This window comes from Micrasema longulum, unplaced genomic scaffold (assembly GCF_059751315.1).
Source record: "Micrasema longulum isolate JH-2025_06_02 unplaced genomic scaffold, ASM5975131v1 h1tg001207l, whole genome shotgun sequence".
Lineage (NCBI taxonomy): Eukaryota > Metazoa > Arthropoda > Insecta > Trichoptera > Brachycentridae > Micrasema > Micrasema longulum.
The window spans coordinates 81781-104286 of NW_028278394.1; the positions used below are offsets into that span (position 1 = coordinate 81781).

At 33.0% G+C, this 22506-nt stretch overlaps 1 protein-coding gene and 1 long non-coding RNA gene across 3 annotated transcripts; one reads left to right on the forward strand and one right to left on the reverse strand.

Moving 5' to 3' along the window:
* The first annotated feature begins 2445 nt into the window (after positions 1-2445).
* Positions 2446-21604, forward strand: Axud1 (AXIN1 up-regulated 1). Of its 2 annotated transcripts, none has more exons than XM_088234136.1 (2): positions 2446-3372; positions 18956-21604. In XM_088234136.1, exons 1-2 carry the CDS (start codon positions 3360-3362, stop codon positions 21541-21543), a joined length of 2601 nt encoding a protein of 866 aa, XP_088090262.1. In that variant the 5' UTR covers positions 2446-3359; the 3' UTR covers positions 21544-21604. The 2 variants fall into 2 exon arrangements, with proteins under 2 accessions (XP_088090262.1, XP_088090263.1); XM_088234137.1 differs by having other exon boundaries at positions 2446-3125.
* Positions 21605-22159: 555 nt separating this feature from the next.
* On the reverse strand, positions 22160-22506 carry LOC148276513 (uncharacterized). Its single transcript, XR_015823710.1, has 2 exons — positions 22413-22506; positions 22160-22340 (listed from the first exon to the last, which is right to left on the reverse strand). It is a non-coding gene; the product is annotated as an uncharacterized LOC148276513 (long non-coding RNA).

Consider the following 22506-nt stretch of genomic DNA (forward strand, 5'->3'; position numbering starts at 1 on the left):
TATTTTTTATGCCTTCCTTCCATATTATTTTTGTTCCTTTTTAAAAAAAAGGGATTTGTGATTATAACGTAATGTTTATTTACTACCTTAAGTAAGTTAATATTACATGTATATATTTTACTTTAATTTATTATTTAAATAAAACACGAGTGATGCTTTAATCCACAAATTTGGAATATCCAGTGACCGGTTTCATCGCTTTCGCGACATCTTCGAGACTGGTATCTTTATTAAAAAGTTAAATGTATTTATACAGAACAGAGGTAAGGATACATAATTCAAAGTTATATGTAAGTAAATTAAATTAAGTTATTTTTATCTTAATGATCATTAATGCGATGAAAGCGATGAAACCGGTCACTGGATATTCCAAATTTGTGGATTAAAGTATCACTCGTGTTTTATTTATATAATAAATTACAATGAACTTCCATCAAGAATTTTCACTTACAAACTTGAATGTTTTATTTTACTTTATTTATTGCGGTTCACAAACAATAAACAATATATGCGAAATTGGTATTATAATCACAATATGTTATGTTTAGATATTGTTCATCGGTTATATGTGAACACAACATGCGCAAATAAGTATAAAAAAAAAAACAAATATAATTTCTTTTAAAAATTGACTAGCTTAATAAATTCTATTAATATTATGTAAGTTGTGAAACTTAATTATACTTACAGTTTATAACAATTATTTTACCTGAGTAACATAAGGGACTATTTGATTTAATACGTTGCGTTACAGTTCTCCTATAGTTATTTAATGTATCGTTAAAGATAGCTATATCAGCATTACTTTCTACATAATTATATAATCTTAACATGCGTGATAATGCATTAAAGTGAGCCATATTATTATTGAAGGTTGGAAGATACAATGTAGTGTATGATCTCAATCGCCGACTGGGGACATTCAGAGGTACATTCTCTAATCAAAATGGAGAATCAACATTACAATGAATTGTTTTATAAAGATACATTAAGTGTATAATCCGTCTCCTAAATTCCAACTTATCTAGACCAAAATGTTCTAGGCGCTGATCATAAGACTGAAGGGTTCTGCCCAGGTTAGATTTAAATGTTAGGTTTTGAAGAAATTTTTTTGCACAGATTCAATTAAATTAATATGAGTTATATAATGTGGTGACCAGCTACACATCCAAATTCCAAATTACTACGAACTAATGAATTGTACGAACAAATTACAGATGATTCATATTTAAAAAGTTTACATATTATGTTTATGAATCCTAACATCTTTAGGGCTTTTTCTTTGATGTTATTAAAATGACAGGAAAATATAAAGCCTTAAATATAATTCCTAAATCTCGAATCGTGTTAATTGAATTAATGCTCATATTATCAATACTGTAAATTACATATTTTGTTATTCTTTTCCTTGTAAATGTAATTTTGTAACATTTTTGTACATTTAGGTGCATATCGTAATATGGGTTATATGGCTTATATAACACCGAATTTTTATGTAAATAATAACACGCATAATATGGTGTCAAATTTATTTAGGTGTACTTCTCACAAATATGAAGAAATTTGTGGAAACATTTAAAAATCAAATAACGTACCAGAAACTGCTTAAATGTAACACTAATATCTGATAATATATTTCGCTATTACTTTTTTTATGAAATCGTTTTCCCGTCAACATGGTGTTTCAGTGTGTGGTGTATAGGTACCGTGACTCGGACGCACGTTCAAGGTCCTAGCGAGAGGCGCTGACGAACGTTTACAAACCATCCTATACACGTATACACACTATAAGCTTACAGGCGTGCATATGTATGCGTTGCCACAGTCGCCGTCGCATTAGTATTGAGTATACTGCACCGCGCACGCGCAGAAGCGTAGCTCATAATAATTTACTCGATTCGTCTGCGGTGTTGTCAGCGCATAATTTTCCCTACGAAACGAGAATAAACAAAAATATTTTGACAGATTCGTGAATTGATAACTAAATCCCATAATTCAAATTCGACTATTTAGTATGAATGGTATTATAACCACGAAACTTATACTTTTTAATAGATAAGTCGATATAATTACAACAATAGATACACTTTGATGAATTTTAAATCTGGATTCTACATATTTTTATTGTCAAAGTCACATCGTCTTTATCATTTTGCGTAGGGTACAGTATTGATATACTTATTGCGGTATATCTTAGTCATTTTGCTACATGAAGTTTAGAAAATAAAGATCACACGTATGACGCATTATTTAATTATTTTTTTTAATCTTCGAGGAGTCAAAAACATTATAAGGTTGGTAGTGGTAGTTATTTCGAATAGTTTTTTTTCAATCAAAAAAATTGAGTAAAATTATTTTCCAACTGCTGGTAACATTGGGGCATGGAGAAACGAACTGCCAAACAAACGGGTGGCTCAAACGACGCGGCCACTTTTGTTCATCTGTCTAGTGCGGAGGCGCAGCTCGATTGAGTCGGACGTGTAACAAAATCTGAACGCTGCTGAAACTTTAAAAATAATCTAAAAAAGTTTAATATTTAATTTACTATTCCGGATTCATTCAAATACGTACCAAAAAAATATTATTTCTTTGTGATGTGTGTACGTATTTTTGTGTTATTGGAACGCTGAACAACTTTTAGACGTTGTGAGAATAACCAGGACTGTTGGATATAAACATTTTTGAAAGCATCCCATTTATAAACAATTGTGCGTGACATTTCGTAAACATAACCTCATTTAAATCCGTCTCTTGTGCAGATTTTGTTGACGGCAGGGAATGGCCTGTATAAGTGATGTTGGACATTGATTTCTGCCCTTAATAACCACGAATCGGAGAAACAGTGTTACTTTATTATTTTGGGATTATAAATTTAAAATAGTCTGCATTTTATCATCACCTTTTACGAACTAATCGGCGTGGAAAAATTGAAATATGCCCGGCCCACATAACTGGTAGACCAAATGCGGAAGACAGAGAGGCCACATGCGCGAGGCGTGTGAGAGAAGGAGACAGAATGCTCCGCAGCGAACTTAGAATGTGAGAATGTATACTCACTTGTTTGAAAGATAAACCGGTACAACGCGCTGAATATTATATTTTCAGCTATTTTAATATTGTTTAAGGTGAGCAATTGTCTTATTTAAGTTGTATTTACTAATAAAAAATATTGTCTCGTTATTTATTCACCGTCCCGAGAGATACATAATATCTGAGCTATGCTCGTGTTAAAGTTACCAATACAAGAGTCGTCTTTACTATAGTGTATACACACTGATACAAACCTTAGCAGTGTTGTTATCTGTACAGTACAGTTAGCGCAAACAGAAGCTCGACAAGTCGCCAGTACAGGCAGCGAAATGGCGCACATTGGTATTTTGCATTTTTTATCAATTTCATGTTTCATTATCATATTGTGGTGAATTCATAGACATTATCAATATTATTTAGCTTTGTAATCGTTTCAATTCATTGTCCTTCCTTGTGTGCCCTTTTTAGCCATTTGTATGTACCTGCTTCACGGTAGATTGGCACTTTTACCTGCTTGTAAGGCAAACGTTTCCGTACAAATAACTGAAGTAGATTTTAGTGCATGAGTTTTAAATAAATTTCGTGTTTATAATTAGTATTAATATTTTTAAACATCTTGCATCCAGGGAATAATAGTGATACAACTCAAAAAACGTATTTTTTACATAAGAGTAGTTACACCCAAACCCGCGCTATCAGTAAACTAACCAACCAAAACTCACATCATTGTGATAGCAAGCTGATCATTGTGCCACTATTATTTCTTGAAACTGATTTTTTTTTAATGTAGTATAATTTTTGCTTTTAAGGCTACACAAATATTTTAAAGAATTATACCGTTAATTACGCGGATGCGAAATATATTTAGGAACATATCTGCATACTCAACTAAAAAAAAACTATTTGGACTTGTGCCACTATTATCGCTTAGGTCGGATGATATATAGGTACAAAAAACTTATTTTTATAAGTATTAAGTACTACCATAACGCCATTTTCCCGTAAAAGTAGGCAAAGAGGATAATAATAAAAAGCCAAATGCGTCTATCCTGGCATACGTTCCCAGTTTTTTCCACATTTATATGTTTTGAGATTTTCGTTTATCATGATTGATTTTTTATGCGTCTTATAAAACATCATTATCAAACCCTAATCCGCACCTGATGGATTGCAAAATACCACATTTTCAAGGTGTGGGGATCAGTCTTACGCACCAGGTGACAATCCAGGAACAGTGAAATAGTGCAATATAAAACAACCTTAAAAATAAAAAAATCTCGTTGAACCTCTTAGAAATCGAACCGAGGACCTCAAGCATGATAGACGAACGCGCCAACCATTACAGTACGAGGCGGACTTTTTTCCTCTTAATTTCCCTTTTCGGATTCTTATCTGAGAGAAGCCATCACGAGATTACAACACGGTTTTTTTGGCGCGGTAAAATTGGTAGGATACTTATTTCTTATTTTCGTTATATTTTTTTAGTTTCTTATAGAGGATGAAAATTTTGCCAAAGGAAATTGTAAGTTTCATGGTGTACTGCAGTGGTTTTGTAACTTTTTTGAATACACGACCCCTTTGCGAGTGTAAAAATATCTGGCGAACGCCCTTCCCCCTAGGACCAACATATCGTCGGGTTTCTAGCGTGAGTTGGTAACAACAAATTTTCAAAAATGAGATGTCTTACTAATTGCGTCAAATGATATTTATTTAAAAGGTAAATAAAACTATTTCATGATTTATAAATACAAAAAATAATAATTCATATTTAAATATTCAGCTTGCAGTTTTATTTGAATTGTTGATTTGGGATGGGCTTTTAACTTTGAAAGTGCAATATCTCACAAATAGTAAAGTGTAGTTACCAACTTGTGAGAGAAACTCGATGATATTGCCTTGCTTGGGTCAAATAAAATTAAGGGCCTTGAGGGGGGGGGGGGGATAGAGCCAGCTCTTATAAGATCTTGTGCTACCCCCTCCCCCAATAATGATGATAGTTTTTTATCCCTTGCTTCTTACTTTTGCCTTGCTTGTGACCACGACCGCAGCAAGGCCTACATGTTAAAAAACGGTTGGTTAGTGCGTTCTATCATCATTCCCTTTTCGTATGCTACTGGTGCATAAGGCCACACTACATGGTATAGTGCCAGTCCTGGAACTATGAAATATTCAGTGTGAACACACATTTTAAAATAAATATTCCATGTCGACCATGTCGGAAATCAAATCCGAAACCTCTTGCATATCAGGCAAACGCGCTGACCACTACGCCATGAAGCCGACAAAGCGCGTTTACATTCTATTAAATCAATAAAATAATTTTAAACACTATTTATATATATTATACAATAAAAATCAATCTACCCAATTTTATTTTATAGTGCCGAGAGATTTTTACTGCGGTGTGAACGCAACAAACGGCAATTGTGTCACGGTTCCACGGATCGGATGTCCGAACCCCGTTAATTACGCGGATGCGAAATATATTTAGGAACATATCTGCATACTCAACTAAAAAAAAACTATTTGGACTTGTGCCACTATTATCGCTTAGGTCGGATGATATATAGGTACAAAAAACTTATTTTTATAAGTATTAAGTACTACCATAACGCCATTTTCCCGTAAAAGTAGGCAAAGAGGATAATAATAAAAAGCCAAATGCGTCTATCCTGGCATACGTTCCCAGTTTTTTCCACATTTATATGTTTTGAGATTTTCGTTTATCATGATTGATTTTTTATGCGTCTTATAAAACATCATTATCAAACCCTAATCCGCACCTGATGGATTGCAAAATACCACATTTTCAAGGTGTGGGGATCAGTCTTACGCACCAGGTGACAATCCAGGAACAGTGAAATAGTGCAATATAAAACAACCTTAAAAATAAAAAAATCTCGTTGAACCTCTTAGAAATCGAACCGAGGACCTCAAGCATGATAGACGAACGCGCCAACCATTACAGTACGAGGCGGACTTTTTTCCTCTTAATTTCCCTTTTCGGATTCTTATCTGAGAGAAGCCATCACGAGATTACAACACGGTTTTTTTGGCGCGGTAAAATTGGTAGGATACTTATTTCTTATTTTCGTTATATTTTTTTAGTTTCTTATAGAGGATGAAAATTTTGCCAAAGGAAATTGTAAGTTTCATGGTGTACTGCAGTGGTTTTGTAACTTTTTTGAATACACGACCCCTTTGCGAGTGTAAAAATATCTGGCGAACGCCCTTCCCCCTAGGACCAACATATCGTCGGGTTTCTAGCGTGAGTTGGTAACAACAAATTTTCAAAAATGAGATGTCTTACTAATTGCGTCAAATGATATTTATTTAAAAGGTAAATAAAACTATTTCATGATTTATAAATACAAAAAATAATAATTCATATTTAAATATTCAGCTTGCAGTTTTATTTGAATTGTTGATTTGGGATGGGCTTTTAACTTTGAAAGTGCAATATCTCACAAATAGTAAAGTGTAGTTACCAACTTGTGAGAGAAACTCGATGATATTGCCTTGCTTGGGTCAAATAAAATTAAGGGCCTTGAGGGGGGGGGGGGGATAGAGCCAGCTCTTATAAGATCTTGTGCTACCCCCTCCCCCAATAATGATGATAGTTTTTTATCCCTTGCTTCTTACTTTTGCCTTGCTTGTGACCACGACCGCAGCAAGGCCTACATGTTAAAAAACGGTTGGTTAGTGCGTTCTATCATCATTCCCTTTTCGTATGCTACTGGTGCATAAGGCCACACTACATGGTATAGTGCCAGTCCTGGAACTATGAAATATTCAGTGTGAACACACATTTTAAAATAAATATTCCATGTCGACCATGTCGGAAATCAAATCCGAAACCTCTTGCATATCAGGCAAACGCGCTGACCACTACGCCATGAAGCCGACAAAGCGCGTTTACATTCTATTAAATCAATAAAATAATTTTAAACACTATTTATATATATTATACAATAAAAATCAATCTACCCAATTTTATTTTATAGTGCCGAGAGATTTTTACTGCGGTGTGAACGCAACAAACGGCAATTGTGTCACGGTTCCACGGATCGGATGTCCGAACCCCGCTCTACCTCAACATGGTTCCTATTTTCTATCATTGAATTGAAAATGGCTCAGAAATAAAAATATAAATGGGTGTCTTGATGTAGTTTTATTGTATTTTTAACTGTTTTATTAATCTTGTTGCTTCCAAAAAGAATTTCATCAAGGCTTTTAAAAAGTTTTGTAATAATTTCGGCTAATTTATCATATCCAATCAATTTAATCCCAGTCAGTGAAGAATTCACTTCCCCCTTTTCGCAATCCAATAAAGTGCATGTTATGTACTTCTGGATTACCTTCTTTCAGCACAAAGATGCTAAGGTTACCCGATAACAAAGAAGTTCTTCGGGCAGCTTTTTCCGTTCGGCAATGAGTAATTATTCCGTATATGTCGGCACCGCGAAGGAGATTTATGTCCTCAGGTGCGGTATGTGGTGAGCAAGCTTTATTATTGTTTTTTTTGGCATACGTCATTGATAACGATTATATATACCGTCGGATTTCTGGCACAGATGAGTAACTACTAATTTTCAAAAAATTAGATGTCTTCATAAACGGCGTCTAAAAATCTTTATTTAAAAAGTAAATTCATGTTTCATTTTCTAATTACTAATTGTGTATTTTGTAATTTATATTTATGCTAATTTTTTCATTATTATCGGTATTTAAATTATATATACACGGTTTTTCAGGGCTTGACCGCAAAACTTTAGAGGAACATTCCTCATAGTAAGCTTCAAAAAAATCCTGATAATATTTTTCCAAAAAGTCATTTTCAAAAAGAAAAAATTAAATGGAGTAAATCTTTCATTTCTCAGACTAGCATTCCTTCCGCAAACCTCTACCCCTCCCCTACAAAAAATATGTGATAAAAACGACGAACAACGAACCGATGCGCATTAGACGTGGAGAAGGGAAGGGAGGGACTGCTTGTCCGAGAAATTAAGGATTTGCTACATTTTGAGATTATAAAAATAATTTTTATTTTTTAAATAATGACTTTTTGGAAAAATTTCATAACGATTTTTTTCAATGTTTACCATGAGGAATGTTTCTCTGAAGTTTCGCGGTCTGGCCCTGAAAAACCGTGTATATTTTTTTCATTTTTTTATATAATTACTATCATTAGATTTTTTTTAGGCATTATTCAATTTTAAAAAACACATGTAAAAAAGAAGGTCTTGCACACAGGAATTTCCCAGCTATTCGGGACTTGTAACAAAGAACCTTTGTACATTTTAAAACTGCGAAATAAATAAATAAAAACATTTCTTTTATTATGAATACAAAAAGTAATATTAATGTTCAGCTTGCAGTTTTATTTAAATTGTTGGTTTAGGATGAACTTTTAACTTTAAAAGTGCAATATCTCACAACTATTAAAATGTAGTTACCAACTTGTGCCAGAAACACGACGATATTATATTATGTCAATTGTGCTAATTATGTAAAACTACTAACTTGCCAAAACGAATAGATAAATATCAGTAAATTAACGGAAAACGCATAATCTTTTTTTCATTTTACGAGACTGAGCTAATACTTAACCGCCCTAATTTGTTACCGTCGATTTTCCGGCCACCCTATATAAATTTAACATTCAGTGTTGCAATAAACTTTTATTAATTATAATCATAATTAATTCATCGATTTAATCGGCATTGACTTCTTAACACTTTATAAATAAATATAAAAATAGTTATAAAATAACATATTTGTTATTAGTGTTCCAAACGATTATTACACTTAACCCTTTGAGTCCAGGTGTTCATTCAAATACACACAATATTTAAGATTTTATTTACTCAGGTACCGAATCAAATTTAAAAGTATTTTATTAGTATCCCTAAATACGTCTTTATTTTTTTCTACTGATGTTGGTAGTCGGCATTCGGCATTACGCAGAATATGATGTCTTTTGGTTTGACAGCCTTCTGGCTGGTTTATTTTGGAACAAATTGCTGTCGTCTTTCTAAATGATATTTTAGACAAGTTTTCAATATATTTCATTAAAATTTGAATAAACATAATATATTGTAATAGAATTAGACACGTTTCATAAACTTCTATTTTTTATCAGTTTGAGACAGCGTTAAAAATGAGAGCGATGTACGGACTTGGAAAAACAGGGATGAAAGTAGGCTAAATGCTGTCGAAATGCGATCTCTCAGGCGAATGTCTGGTAAAACTATGTACGATAGATGCACAAATGTCGAGATAAGCATTATCGACAAAATCAAGAAATGAGCTCTGCATTGGTTTGGACATGTAGAGCGAATGGACAGCGAAAAAAAAACAGCTAAATAGATTAACGATGCGAATGTTGATGGATGCAGAAATAGAGAGGAAGACTGAGAAAGACATGGCATTACCAAATACAACAAACACTTAAAATGTATGAATGTAGAGGAAGCGAGATATGTATGCAAAGACAAAGTGATATGGCGTTCTCTATTCATACTTACATATGCGTGATAGTTTGTTTGATTGTTTGAAGTCCCATAAGCGCGTAAACGCGCTCCACGTTTCCCTCGGAGGGCCGGTCATTAAAAAATAGCGCGTAAAGACGCGTTCCTTTGTACGCGCTTTACGTGTCGAGGTTAATTATTCCGAACGATTTTAGATTTCCTACACTCGGAGACATCTGTTAGAAGGTTGATAAAACACTAGGACACGAGGAATGAGGAACTTCAGTCCTACGGGAAATTTGATTTAAAAAATGGTTTCTTGCGCGCGGTAAAAATTAGAGCATTAAATTTTACCGCAACGTTTTTTGAAAATGTACGAGGGAAAAAATATTTTAATAAAAACGAACTACTTTGAACGACGTCACTAGTTCATATGAATCAACCAATGATAAGGGATCTGTGAAAAATATCCGGTTTACTTACCGTGAACGAACCAATCAGCAGAACTAACCGAGAATAAGTGGAAAAGAACCTCTGAACTCAGACGTCACATGCAGAGTAATTTCAGAAATACAAAACTTTAAATAATCATAGCGCTGATAATACAATATATAAACAATTCGCAGGCAGTATTTTGTTATTTCCAATTAATTTAATAACCACTTACAGACTTTTCTATGTTTACCGGTTTTGAGACGTAATTATCTCTTCGTCAGGACACTAATCACACTAACTTGCATACCCCAATATAGACCTTCACCTTAGTAGTTGCACAAATACATAAATATGTCTTACCAATGTCCTAATAGTCACACATGTCATCCTTAAAGACGCTAAGCTATTCAGCATGAATTTAATCATAAGATTATTTGGAGGTACCTACATATTTAAATATATATATATATAAAAGACGACATAAGTATAATTGACAGTACGTTTATAATTAAAATGAATAAAATAATGTCTATAATAATTAGTATCTGGGGTGTCCATAATTTGTTCGACGAACCTATGAAATTTATTTATTTCATCTAGGTCAACTTGACTCGCAATGCTGATACAAATATGGGCCATATAAAAATATATGGCGGTTGTAAAGGGATGCTTACAAAAATATAATACATTATTGCCACATACTTTTACTTGAGATAAGTTCAACAAAATTAAGTTAGTACTTTATATTGTTACCTTTCAATCGCAATAGTAAAAAGTTTAAAATTTATTTCGTTTTTACACTTTTTTCTAATGATTGAGTTGAGTTATTTACAATTCATTGAAAATTTTAATGTTTGCGTAAATCATAATGGCAAAATTAAAAAAAATATATACTAACATTTTTAAATACTTTTTTTTTTTTTTTTTGAAAATTTATTTATTAACCCTTACGGATGCCTTACAGATTATTACATTCATTTTACAAAAATAATAGATAATGTTTTATTTATACTTCGTTGTGATAATAATATTTTTTACTTCTTTTGAAAAGTTTGTCTGAGTCTTATGTTTAGTTTTGTCTGGTAGTTTATAGTGTAATTTCAGTCCCTGATTTATTAGTCTCGATTGTCCTTATCTCGTTTTGGAATGTTGTATGTGATATTCTTGTGTTATGTCCATGTTTATTACATTTTTTTACAAGTCTTATTTCTTTGTCTACAATTATATCAGTGGCTAACTTATGAATAAATTTTAATGATTCTAGTTGAAAAAGTTCATTGACATTGAATTGTTTAGTTTTTGCGAGAGTTATTTAGTTAATCATAACTAGTACTTCGATTCTATACAACGCAACACAAAGCACGATTTGCAAACACCCCTTTATAATTTAGGGAAGGCACTTCCCTCGCAACACGGAGGGTTCCGGGCTAGTTTCTAGACGGGATAAAAATATTAAAATATGACTTTTCTTATGTCTGGGTGTTCTGTGAAATATTTTTAAAAAAAATAAATTCACCCCTGTTATTGGGCTCTTCGCCTGTTGCGTTACAAAAATAATAAGTAACATGTAATTAAATTACTAATATGACAATAAAGAATTTATATCTATTTTTTTATTTGAAAAACACAGTAAATTTTAGTAGAAAACACACATAAAGAAAGCACGCGAAGTGACCATATAAATAATGCACTGACATCATTATTATTCATGTACAGTCCATTTTAATCTTTTAAATCTTTACTTATAAGTATGTGAGTGGCGGAACGTTTTTAAATAAAATATTCTAGTGCGCCTACAAAAACAAACGAAATTTGTATGTTTACTTGGTTCACCGACAGGCACTAACCCATTAGCATAGAATTATTAAAAATTCGATCGCACTGTGTCTATAAAGACATACAAATTATATTATTTAGGAACCGTATACCTACATCGTTTCGATGTAATAAAATACGCACTAATTTCCTAGATATATAACTAATGATTGATTTGACTATCTTACCTGTTACTGCCTATCTTGGGTAACAACCTCCGTGGTTAATACATAATTATTACAAACACACAATGTACTTCATATTTCAACGTTTTTATTATGTAGGTACTCGTGTTTTTATAAAGAAACGGTAAGTCTCCATTTTAGGAGATCGGTATAAATAGAAAAAAATGATTAGGGTATGAGTCTGAGACTTACATAATATATGGTAGAATATATACTACCCCGAGACTTGTTGAACAAAATCCTCATGGAATTCCATAGCAACTAGCGGGAAATGAACTAAGAACTTGCGACCAAAAAGGTACGCAACTGCGACTGCGCCATGGCCAATGCAAATAAAATATAAATAATTTATCTGCGCCTTATGGTGCATAGGACGCTGGATTAATTCAATAATTACAGAGTATCAATTATTTGTTGCACAAAAATAAAATTATGTTATTTCAGTGAATCTATGAAGTTTGCAGCGTAAAAACATCTTATTTTAGGTCGATGTTTTCATGTTTAACTTGCCGGACATATGCATAGTTTATAGCATAAAAAACAAGATATATATATAGTATAACAATGAAAAAAAACACATAGGCAGGATGGGCAAGTAAGCACTAATTTACGCATACATACATATACATACAAAATACATAATATAAGTATTGTAATTTTTTTTAAACGTAAGAAAATCTAATTTTATTAGTTTGGGCAGGACAACGTCTGTCGGGTCAGCTAGTAACTTAACAAATGAACTACCCAATATTGCATAAGCACACTGTACTATTTTTGCGGATGATACAGCATTATTTTTTTAACTGCACAGGTGATTCAAATACTGTTTCTATAGATATAAGTGAAAAATAACAGTGGCAAATTGGTTTGCGTCTATAAACCTATCTTTAAATACTGAGAAAACAAAAGTTACACATTTTCAGCCAAACCAAGCATCCCTATTAAATTAAAATATAATAATTGATTCTAAAATAATAAAAACAACTTCACACTATTGATCACTTAAACTGGAAAGAACACGTGAAGACTGATGTCGCTCAAATGGGTAGTTATGTATTTGTATTAGACAAACTTAATAAAATAGCAAACAATAAATGTGTTATGTCCACTTATTATGCGTATCATTATCCAATTTTGAAATATGGTATATTTTTGGGGGTAACTCTGCAAATGTACAGGATGATTTTACCTAGCAACATTCGGGCCAATTTTTATTCGACTAAATTTATAAACATCAACGGGTATTTGTATCATGGAACTTTGTGGAATATTTTTGTAAGCAGGAAAATAGTCACGTCCACAACACTAGAAATAAAAGCAAATTGAAAATTTCATTGGCGAAAACGTGTTTATTCATGCAAGACCGTAAAAATATTCAGTAAACTTCCAAAAATATAAAGGAAATATTTTTTATTGGTTTTGCAAGAATGTTAAAAGTGTTCTTAATAGATAAATAATACTATAGTATTAATGAATATTTGGAAAATGAAACTGTATAAATTTAAATGTAAATAATGTAAGCACTAAGCGCCATAACTGATACTATATTTTTGTCTTTTATTTTTTCTTAACTTCTTATTTATTTTTTAAATTTTTTTTTTTTTTTTTTTTTAAATATATTTGGACCCCTGTATTTAGTAGCCTTACGTGTCATGTACAAGGCTAAGGTACTCGGAAAAAAAAGTTTTTGTTTGTCTTGGAAATGGGATGTTCGATCACTGATTTTGGTTTATTACCTTTATGAGTCCAATCACCATTGTTGCAAGGTTCAAGAACAATGGCGCGTAATAACTACTTTTTACTACAGTGTGGATATCTGTTAAGGATATTCCATCTTTCCTGCATTCTGCTTCAAGATTATGGCGTTGCAAACTGAAAAATGGGCACTGAAATAACAGATGTTCTATACTCTGTGAAGAAATATCATCGCATGGACAATAGTCATCATTCCTTAATTTAAACCTATATAGATAACTTCTCATAGCTCCGTGTCCGGTAAAAATTTGGGTCGTTTCGAAAGTACTTTGGTGATGATGACGGAAGTTTGCTGCATCAGCCAGCGTTGGGAAAAACATTTTAGTGATTTTACCTGCAGAAGAAGCGCGGTAATGATCCTCCCAACGCTGCTGCGTATTTTGTTTTATACAGCGTTTAGCAAAGCTAAGGGGAAATTCTGAGAAGAAAGGTGCCGTTCTTTTACAAGTTGCGGCTCTTGCTCGTTCATCCGCTCTCTCATTTCCTACGATACCAGCATGTCCTCTTATCCAGCATATTTGAATGGTTATCCCTCTTATTTTTAGATGCTTAATTTTACTCTGAATATCTACAATGAATGGATTTACCGACCGAGTATCTGTTATAGCTTGAACGCCCGAACGACAATCTGATAATATTTTTGCAATAACCCATCTCTCTGGTGGTTTCTTTAATAACCATTCGAGAGCTTCTCGTATTGCGAGTAGTTCAGCCTGGAAAACCGAGCAGAAATTATCTAATTTAAATGTTCTGCCTGGTAATTCTTAATATTATAATCATTGCATTTTTCAAATTTCTATTGGTTGGACTGTAATGAATTGCTAGCGGCAATAAGTTCACCTTTTAGTCAAGTTTACCTTTATTTTATTTTTTTTGCATTCATAACAATTGTATATAATGGTTATTTTTTTCATTTTATGAATATATTACGATTGCATATCGAGGATGAAATTTTTAATAAAATAATATCCAAACGTAATTTTAGATACCCTATTCTTCGCTGCTATATAATTAATTTACTAACGTTTGTTCTAATATCATAATAATTATAGTCCTTAAAATATAGCTTGATTAGAATGACAGCTGTCAAACTTATTTCATTAGTGATGGGAAATTACTGATCAAATCGATTTTATCAGTTATTTCATGCAGTCATGAAACTCTGTTTCCGAAAATTTATATAAAAAACAAAAAAACAAGCCTAGTATAGTGTGTTCACCAAAAAAAGAGACATTTATACTTTTTTCATGAACATCATCAAACAAATAATTTTTTTATTCGATCAATTTACATTGATAAATTTGTCCCATCTCTAACGTTTTTGCAAAATGATGTAACCTTGTAAGAACATCGTTAATAATTAGGTTTGTTTTAGTTTTAAAGCTGATTTTATATATCAATGTTGATTTATGTTTCAAGCATTGTAATAAAAAATAAATTAACACGCCAGATACAAATGATTTTTCGTGTCAATATAAATAACTCCTTTGACGTTACTACAAAGTTACGTCGTCACTTTTTCTGACAACTGTTATTCTAATCATGTTACATTTTAAGGACTATAGATATTTGTCGCTTTTCGTGTAGGTAAATAATAACAGTACTTATTTTATTAAGTTCATTTTTGCATGTACATAATTTGCGTGCAAAATATAATAATTTGAGTCCGTATTTTTATTTCACATTGAATAACTCCTCGTAATTTAAATTAATTGAGGTTTGAACACAAATTCTTAGAATTTATTGACGTCTAGGGGTGCCAGCTCTCGGCGGTTGTTAGGGGCTAGGGTAGAGAGGGGGTCCTCTGAATGTGACTCCTTAGCATGTCATACCTTCGTTTCGTAAGTTCGTTCGTATCCCATATACCTATTTGTTTATTATTTATTTAAAGTATAACAATGGTGAATACATTTCTTTATAATATATTCAGGTACAATTTAAATTAATTAAAGTAAAATAATAACTACTACCTCGAGGCAAGATCCGGTCTATCTTAGTGATTGTTTAAATCTAGAAAGACTTGCACCACAAAAGTCCAGATCTTGTCTCGAGTTTACAATGCGACACAATCGGGACATTGGTGCAGGCAAGCCACAGTTTGATCCAGGAACAGCACATTATTATTTATTATTACTATCTCACTCTAACGACTCCAACGCAACCGAAACTGTATTTCGTTCTTGTTTCCGCTACATACGAACGAACAGTGTGATTTTTATGCTAACTACTCTGAAATCTGCCAACTTAGCCTCATTTCTCATGTATCGTCCCAATCTGCACATCATTTTTTTCGTTTTTCGTTTAATTATTTAGTTTCTACTCGCAAGTAAAAAATTTGCGAAAGGAAATAGAGTGGAGATTAGTCGGCCTCATAGTGTACAGGTTAGTGCGTTTACCCGCGATTAAATAAATAAAACTAAAAAAATAAACAATAAAATAAATAAATAAAAAACTAAAAACAAAATAAAAAACTGCTGGAAGTATAATATCTAGTTTTTGTATTATATGTTTTATTCACAATAAATTTATTTTTTTATTAAAATACAATAAAAGTCAATCCACCCTAGGTTATTTCATCGAGCCGAGTGGATTTTTACTGTGGTGTGAAAACAGTCAGGCAAACTTAATTAATTTTAATTAGTATGAATGTATTATTGTTTTAGGTTTTTTTCTTTTTATATCCTATGTTTTTCTTTTTCTTTTCATGTACTCGTATTTAAAATTATATAAACTCCTATAAATAAACAACTAAAACAGTGTAAGTCACTCTCCAAGCACAAGAGTTAGTCTCTTTTTTTGGAGAGTTACAGTGATAACATTTACTAGATGTGTAAAAGTAGATATGTTTAGAATTTTACAAAAATATATACTTTTTATGAAATTTATAAATAAAAAAAAACGCATTAACTTGTACATCATGAGGCCGACTTATCTCCACTCGATTTCCTTTTGAAAATTTTTTCCTGGGAGTAACTGCTAATTTTTTAAAAATACAAAGTAAAATCTTAAATGTCAATCTACCCTAATTTTACCTTACCTCATGGATTGACTCGATACGTATGGAATGGGCCTGATTCTGAGTCTCGGTAAGGAAGAAATTGATATGAAATAAGTGCACTGTCGCTTGGGTTACTAAATAAACACAACAGCAAAATAAGTAAATATTTAAGTTAGTCAAATTTTTTTTTTGTCCGAGTCCAGGGGGATGACGAATACAGTTCTGTGTGTGAAATAAAACCAGAACCCTGGACGAGTGTTTTCAACTCGATGGCTACTCTCAGGTAAAAATCCTGAACAAGGAAATCGCGTAGAGATTAACGGCCTCATGGTGTACCAGTTAGTGCGATTAACTGCCATTAAATAAATTAAAAAATAATACAAATGTAGATTCTATCTGTGAATGATTATTTTTCAATTCAAAATACTTCTTAGTAATTATTTTGTAAAATGTAAATGGGATAGATTTCTACACGCCCGTGTGCTCCATTGCTGCAAGACAGGTTGTAATTTATACTATTAAAATTTAATATAATTGGAAATGGGGAACTCTCTGCAGCTGCAAGACGTGTTAGGGTGTTTATTGTACAGCTCGCTTGAGGAGATTTTCACAAAAATGGCGCTATAAAAGCTAGTAATATGGCGAGTAAATAAAGTACAAAAGTTTCAATGAATAAAAAAATATTACTTCAGAAAATAATCCTGTCCATCTATCGTTATTGAAAAAAAACATGTTAGTCTTTTGATATTTAATCATATGTTATTTAAAGACTTCATAGTTTTTCGTAAATTTAATCTTGTTATCTAAATGTTACTAAAATAAATGAAGAAGTATAATAAACAGCGTAGATATTATGAAATGATGCAATTAACAATGATTTTACTGGGTATTAGATTAGGGTAAAAGTACGTTCAACATTATTCTGAGTTTGTCCTAAGATAGGAATGACAAGGAATAGAATTTACCCAGTAGGGAGTCATCAAGATCAACATATCAGCGCTATCCATCTTTGATGAACAGTTATCACCAATCAAAAAGGCAATCACTTCGTTCATCGTGGTACAAATTATAACGGCCCTTATTGAACTGTCTCACCTGTCTTCTTACCACATGTTCTCCGTACACCTCACAGATCTGTTGATGAATGTGGACTGGCTTAATGTTCTTCGCATAAAGGAAACAAATTACAGACCTTATCTCTCAAGCAGAGAGATTAAAAAATTTATCTGGCATTTCAAACAAGCACCACGGAGCGCACACAACACTCAGCTAACTCGTAATGGTGTCAACTCTTTCTCAATAGGTCAAGGAAACTACCACGCATGCGCTAAACTGCAATCACAGCACTGTGATGGCAGGAAATACAAACAGAACTTAATTTCTAGGTATGCCTCGTATGATCATGAAATTTAGGAGTGTTAGATTATGATCTATTATGCTGAACAAATAATTTTTTTTGTTTGTGACGGTATCCTGCGTTACCACCGCTTCTGCTAGTTTCCACTGTAGTCAAACGGGTAGTTTTGATTGGTAAATTAATTCACAAATGATAACGATTTTTAAATTTTATTCGGCGTATATTTCAGAGCATTTTCGTTATAAGCTTACTCATTCATTACCTTCGCAATTATCCCAATCTCATGACACAGAATCACAGTAGGTAGTTTACATCTTATTATGGTGTAACGATGCATAAGGTCCCAGCTACAGTCCTTCAAAATAAAATTGCATCGATCAGTCAAGAAAATCAAATCAAAAGGTTGAATAGATTAAAGGATAGTATGATAAATTAAAATAAGCAAATCTACCATTTTACTTACAGTACGTACCAACTTCCCAAGACATAGTCCACATCCATTAATGCTACAAATAAGTCATGATCAATTTTAATAATATTATGATGATTTGAATGCACTACTTGTCAATTTTGTAGCATTCATGGAGGAATATACAAAAATGTGTTTTCAGTAGTTAACTCAATAATGCTGATTGCGAAGTTGCCTACTTGGTCTTCACTTTATCATTCATCTTTCTTTAAAAACATAATTATTGCAAAAGTCAATAGATTCAAATAGATTATGTTAGACCATTTGACTGTCAGATCATTATATAATAATGTACAATTAAAAATTATTACTTACATCCAGAATAAATTACTGAAAATATTTTGTTAGTATACCTTCCAGATAATCATAATAGATAATTATTTAATTAAGAATAAGACAAATTTGACATAAAGTAATACTTTTTCCTTTTCCTTGTTCCAGTAACGCACCAAGTAACTGCCATGGGGACCAACATGAGTGAAGACCACCCCTTGAAGGGTCTTCAGATTACTTCTTCTACAGCAGAGTTCGGCGTTAGTAGTGTGGAATCCAATCCAGAAGCTAACACACCCATCTCAGCACAAAACCTTCAGTCGGCATTCACCGACATTCAAAATACACCCAATTCTAACGATTGTGATAATAGCAATATTTTAAGTAACAATGAACATAGTTTCAAAAGTAATTATATAAAAAATGGATCAAATATTAACTGTGATGGATTCAAATTATATTCCTTTGATAAAGAAACTGAAATTAGCGAAAGAGTCTCAAAGGACCATATGAAATTAGACTCTGCATTGGGTCTAGATCAGGATGTCAGGAGTCAATTTAATATTTCCCATAGTTTAAGTAGCTCAGTCGAAAAAAATGAAAATGATCTAGTCAGCGACTTTGAAGATAATAAACCGGACATGGTTTCCGCCGATAGTGAAGATTCAGCTTTAGGCAGCTTACCCTGCGAACCTCCTCTTCTACAAGAGGGAGAGGATGAACCTCAAGATAGATCTGATGGAAGTGATTCTGGTTTAGGATCAGAAATAGCTGAAGACCAAATAACTCAGCAGCCATTTACTGATATACCTCCTGTTGAAACAAAACTTTTGGATGAAAGTCTTACGGTGGATGGAACTAATTTTGATACTTTTGAAATCCTTAATAATAATTCCGAAAGCATCAATAGAAAACTAGAGGATCCATTAAGTTTGTCACAATTTACTGATGTGGCGACATTTTCTACAGATGTTTCCGTCATAAATTCTGAAAGTCTTAGATTCAAAAGTAATTTAAAAAGAAAACATGACATGGACAATTGTGAAGTACCTAAAATAAAAAAGAGAAAAACTTTAACGTTCGATGACGTAACTGTATATTATTTTCCTCGGTCGCAAGGTTTTACTTGCATTCCATCCCAAGGCGGATCTACTTTAGGTATGGCTAATCAGCACACACACATTCAAAAGTTTACTCTTCCTGAACACAACACTGAACAGAGAAGGTTACATAGGCAAATATTACAGCAGCTACGCAGTGAGAGACATTCTGTTCAGGGATCTTCGGTCTCTTCCAGTGATTATAGTGACTCCGAAGACGAGCCAAGTGAAATTTCAGAATCTGAATTAGATTTAGACAGTTACTATTTTTTACAGCCAGTTCCAACGAGACAGAGGCGAGCGCTTCTTCGCGCAGCCGGTGTTCGGAAGATCGAAGCCATGGAGAAAGACGAATGTCGAGATATTCGCACATCGAGAGAACTCTGCGGTTGTTCTTGTAAGGGATATTGCGATCCAGAAACGTGTTCTTGCAGTCAAAATGGCATCAAATGTCAGGTAGACAGATTAAACTTTCCTTGCGGCTGCACGAGGGATGGGTGCGGCAATACAACGGGCAGAATAGAGTTCAATCCTGTTAGAGTTCGAACACATTTTATTCACACCTTGATGAGGTTAGGTTTGGAAAAGAAGGCCGAAGAAAATGCTTCCAAATCCGGGGCTGCGAATGAACATACTCAGTGGCCCAGCACTAAAAATAGATTATTGTCTACCCCCTCTTCATCTTACCAGGGAGATAGTATAAACTGTGAATCTCCCGGTGTAAACAAGTACAGCGGTAATTTATTAAGAGATGTTAATCTTAGTTCTCATGTAGAAGTAGAATCATGCGTAAATGCTGGAACATTTAACAACATGCATTATGATCTTAGGAATCAGACAAAGTCCGTGTCAAATTTGCAGTGCAGGGAGGATTCCCTTGACTTGTATACCTTCAGAGAAGATTGTTACAATGAGGGAAGTCGTGTTACCAACCTGACGCCAAATAGTAATACGCCAAATCAGCAAATAGAACCATTTTCTTTAAATATTTCTAAAGAAAAAGTAAGTAACTATGCCCATCCAAATCATGTATCATATCCTGGAACCCCCTCATTGAGATTCCCGTGTGAAATGGCATTTCCTTGCCCATCGCATCCAGAATCCGGCCATTATTCAGACCACCAACAATATTCAGCGGCAAGTTTTGAAGATTTCTCTCAACAGTCACATAATGTTTATAATCACTATAACTCTATGTATATAAATGAATACTCCTCTAAACAAGCGCAAGACCAAAACCCAAATATTGCGGAGTTTCCTAACATACAAGCTACGGGGTCATATGGTGGTTACAGAGCTGGGGAGAATTGTTTCCCTCAAGAAAGTAAGGAAACTAATCAATACACAAATCTGCATTCACCTGCCTACCCCTTAAGCAATAAGTTAGAATCATTCTCAGAACTAATGCAAGGGAAATACACTTATAATTCTTATGAGTCGAGCATGGGCGTTTCCGCTCCACCCCTGGGTCCAGGAGTAGAACAAGTAGCATCGGTACAACAAGTGGCACCACCGCCCCCTACCCCAGTGTTGGTACACCAAGAATCCTCCCCCGACACTCTGCATCAACCCCCACCCGTCGCTAATTCCAGTGAAAGTGATGAAAACTTTGGCGAGATTATTAAAAAGACAATGGTAGAAACTGTGTCTACATAAATTATGTAATTATTTAAATAATTTTAAGTTCTATATATTGTAAAATAAAGTTATCGCAGTATTTTTTTCTTTATTTTCACATTAGGTAACCTACTTGCTAAAATTTCAAACATTAAACAACGTATAGCATAATATTAGTTTAAATATATCCATTACTGAATATAATCTACACCGCAAGACAAATAAATTTACGAGTTCTCAAAAAAAACTAAAATTGACATATAATGAATTATTCTTGATATTTAATTAGTTTTTTTTATATTGTTTGACATATGTGATGACTACTCGTTATTTCAAGGTTAAAATAAAAAATCTTACTCATGAATTGTACTTAGAAATTGCCATTATATATCAGGTATCAGATTACCCGAACCTTAGAGACCCATAACGGTTCATTTATGGTCGAGTGTTTGTGATGGAATAATAAAAGACATGTTATTTTTTAATTCATATTTAAGAAGTAGGTTCTTATCGCTTTATTTTAAATTAAAGTATTTTACATTTAAACATATTTATAACATTTAAAAATATTTAGTACTTAGTGAATTCACCTTTATTTTTTATAACATGTAAAATTCTATTATTTAGAGAAGCGTAAAGCGAATCTAAAATTTCTGATGTTATTTCTTCTTCCCAAATTTGAATTAAGTTTTTTTTTAATTCCTCAATGTTTTTTGATTTTTTTTTCCCGACTTTTTTTTCATAATCGCCCATAAATTTTCTATCGGGTTCAAATCAGGGCTATTCCCGGGCCACGTCAACGATTTTAAGCCAATTTTCTCCTTGAATTCATTGATCTATAAAAAAACAATAAATTATTTATCATGTGGTCACAAAATGCATTTAAAAATATATATATTTGTACTCACAGTGCGGGCTCTATGGCACGGCGCAGAATCGTCCTGAAAAATTGGGTCCGCGGTATACTGCGTAATGTCCTCGATTGTTGGAATAATATGTTTT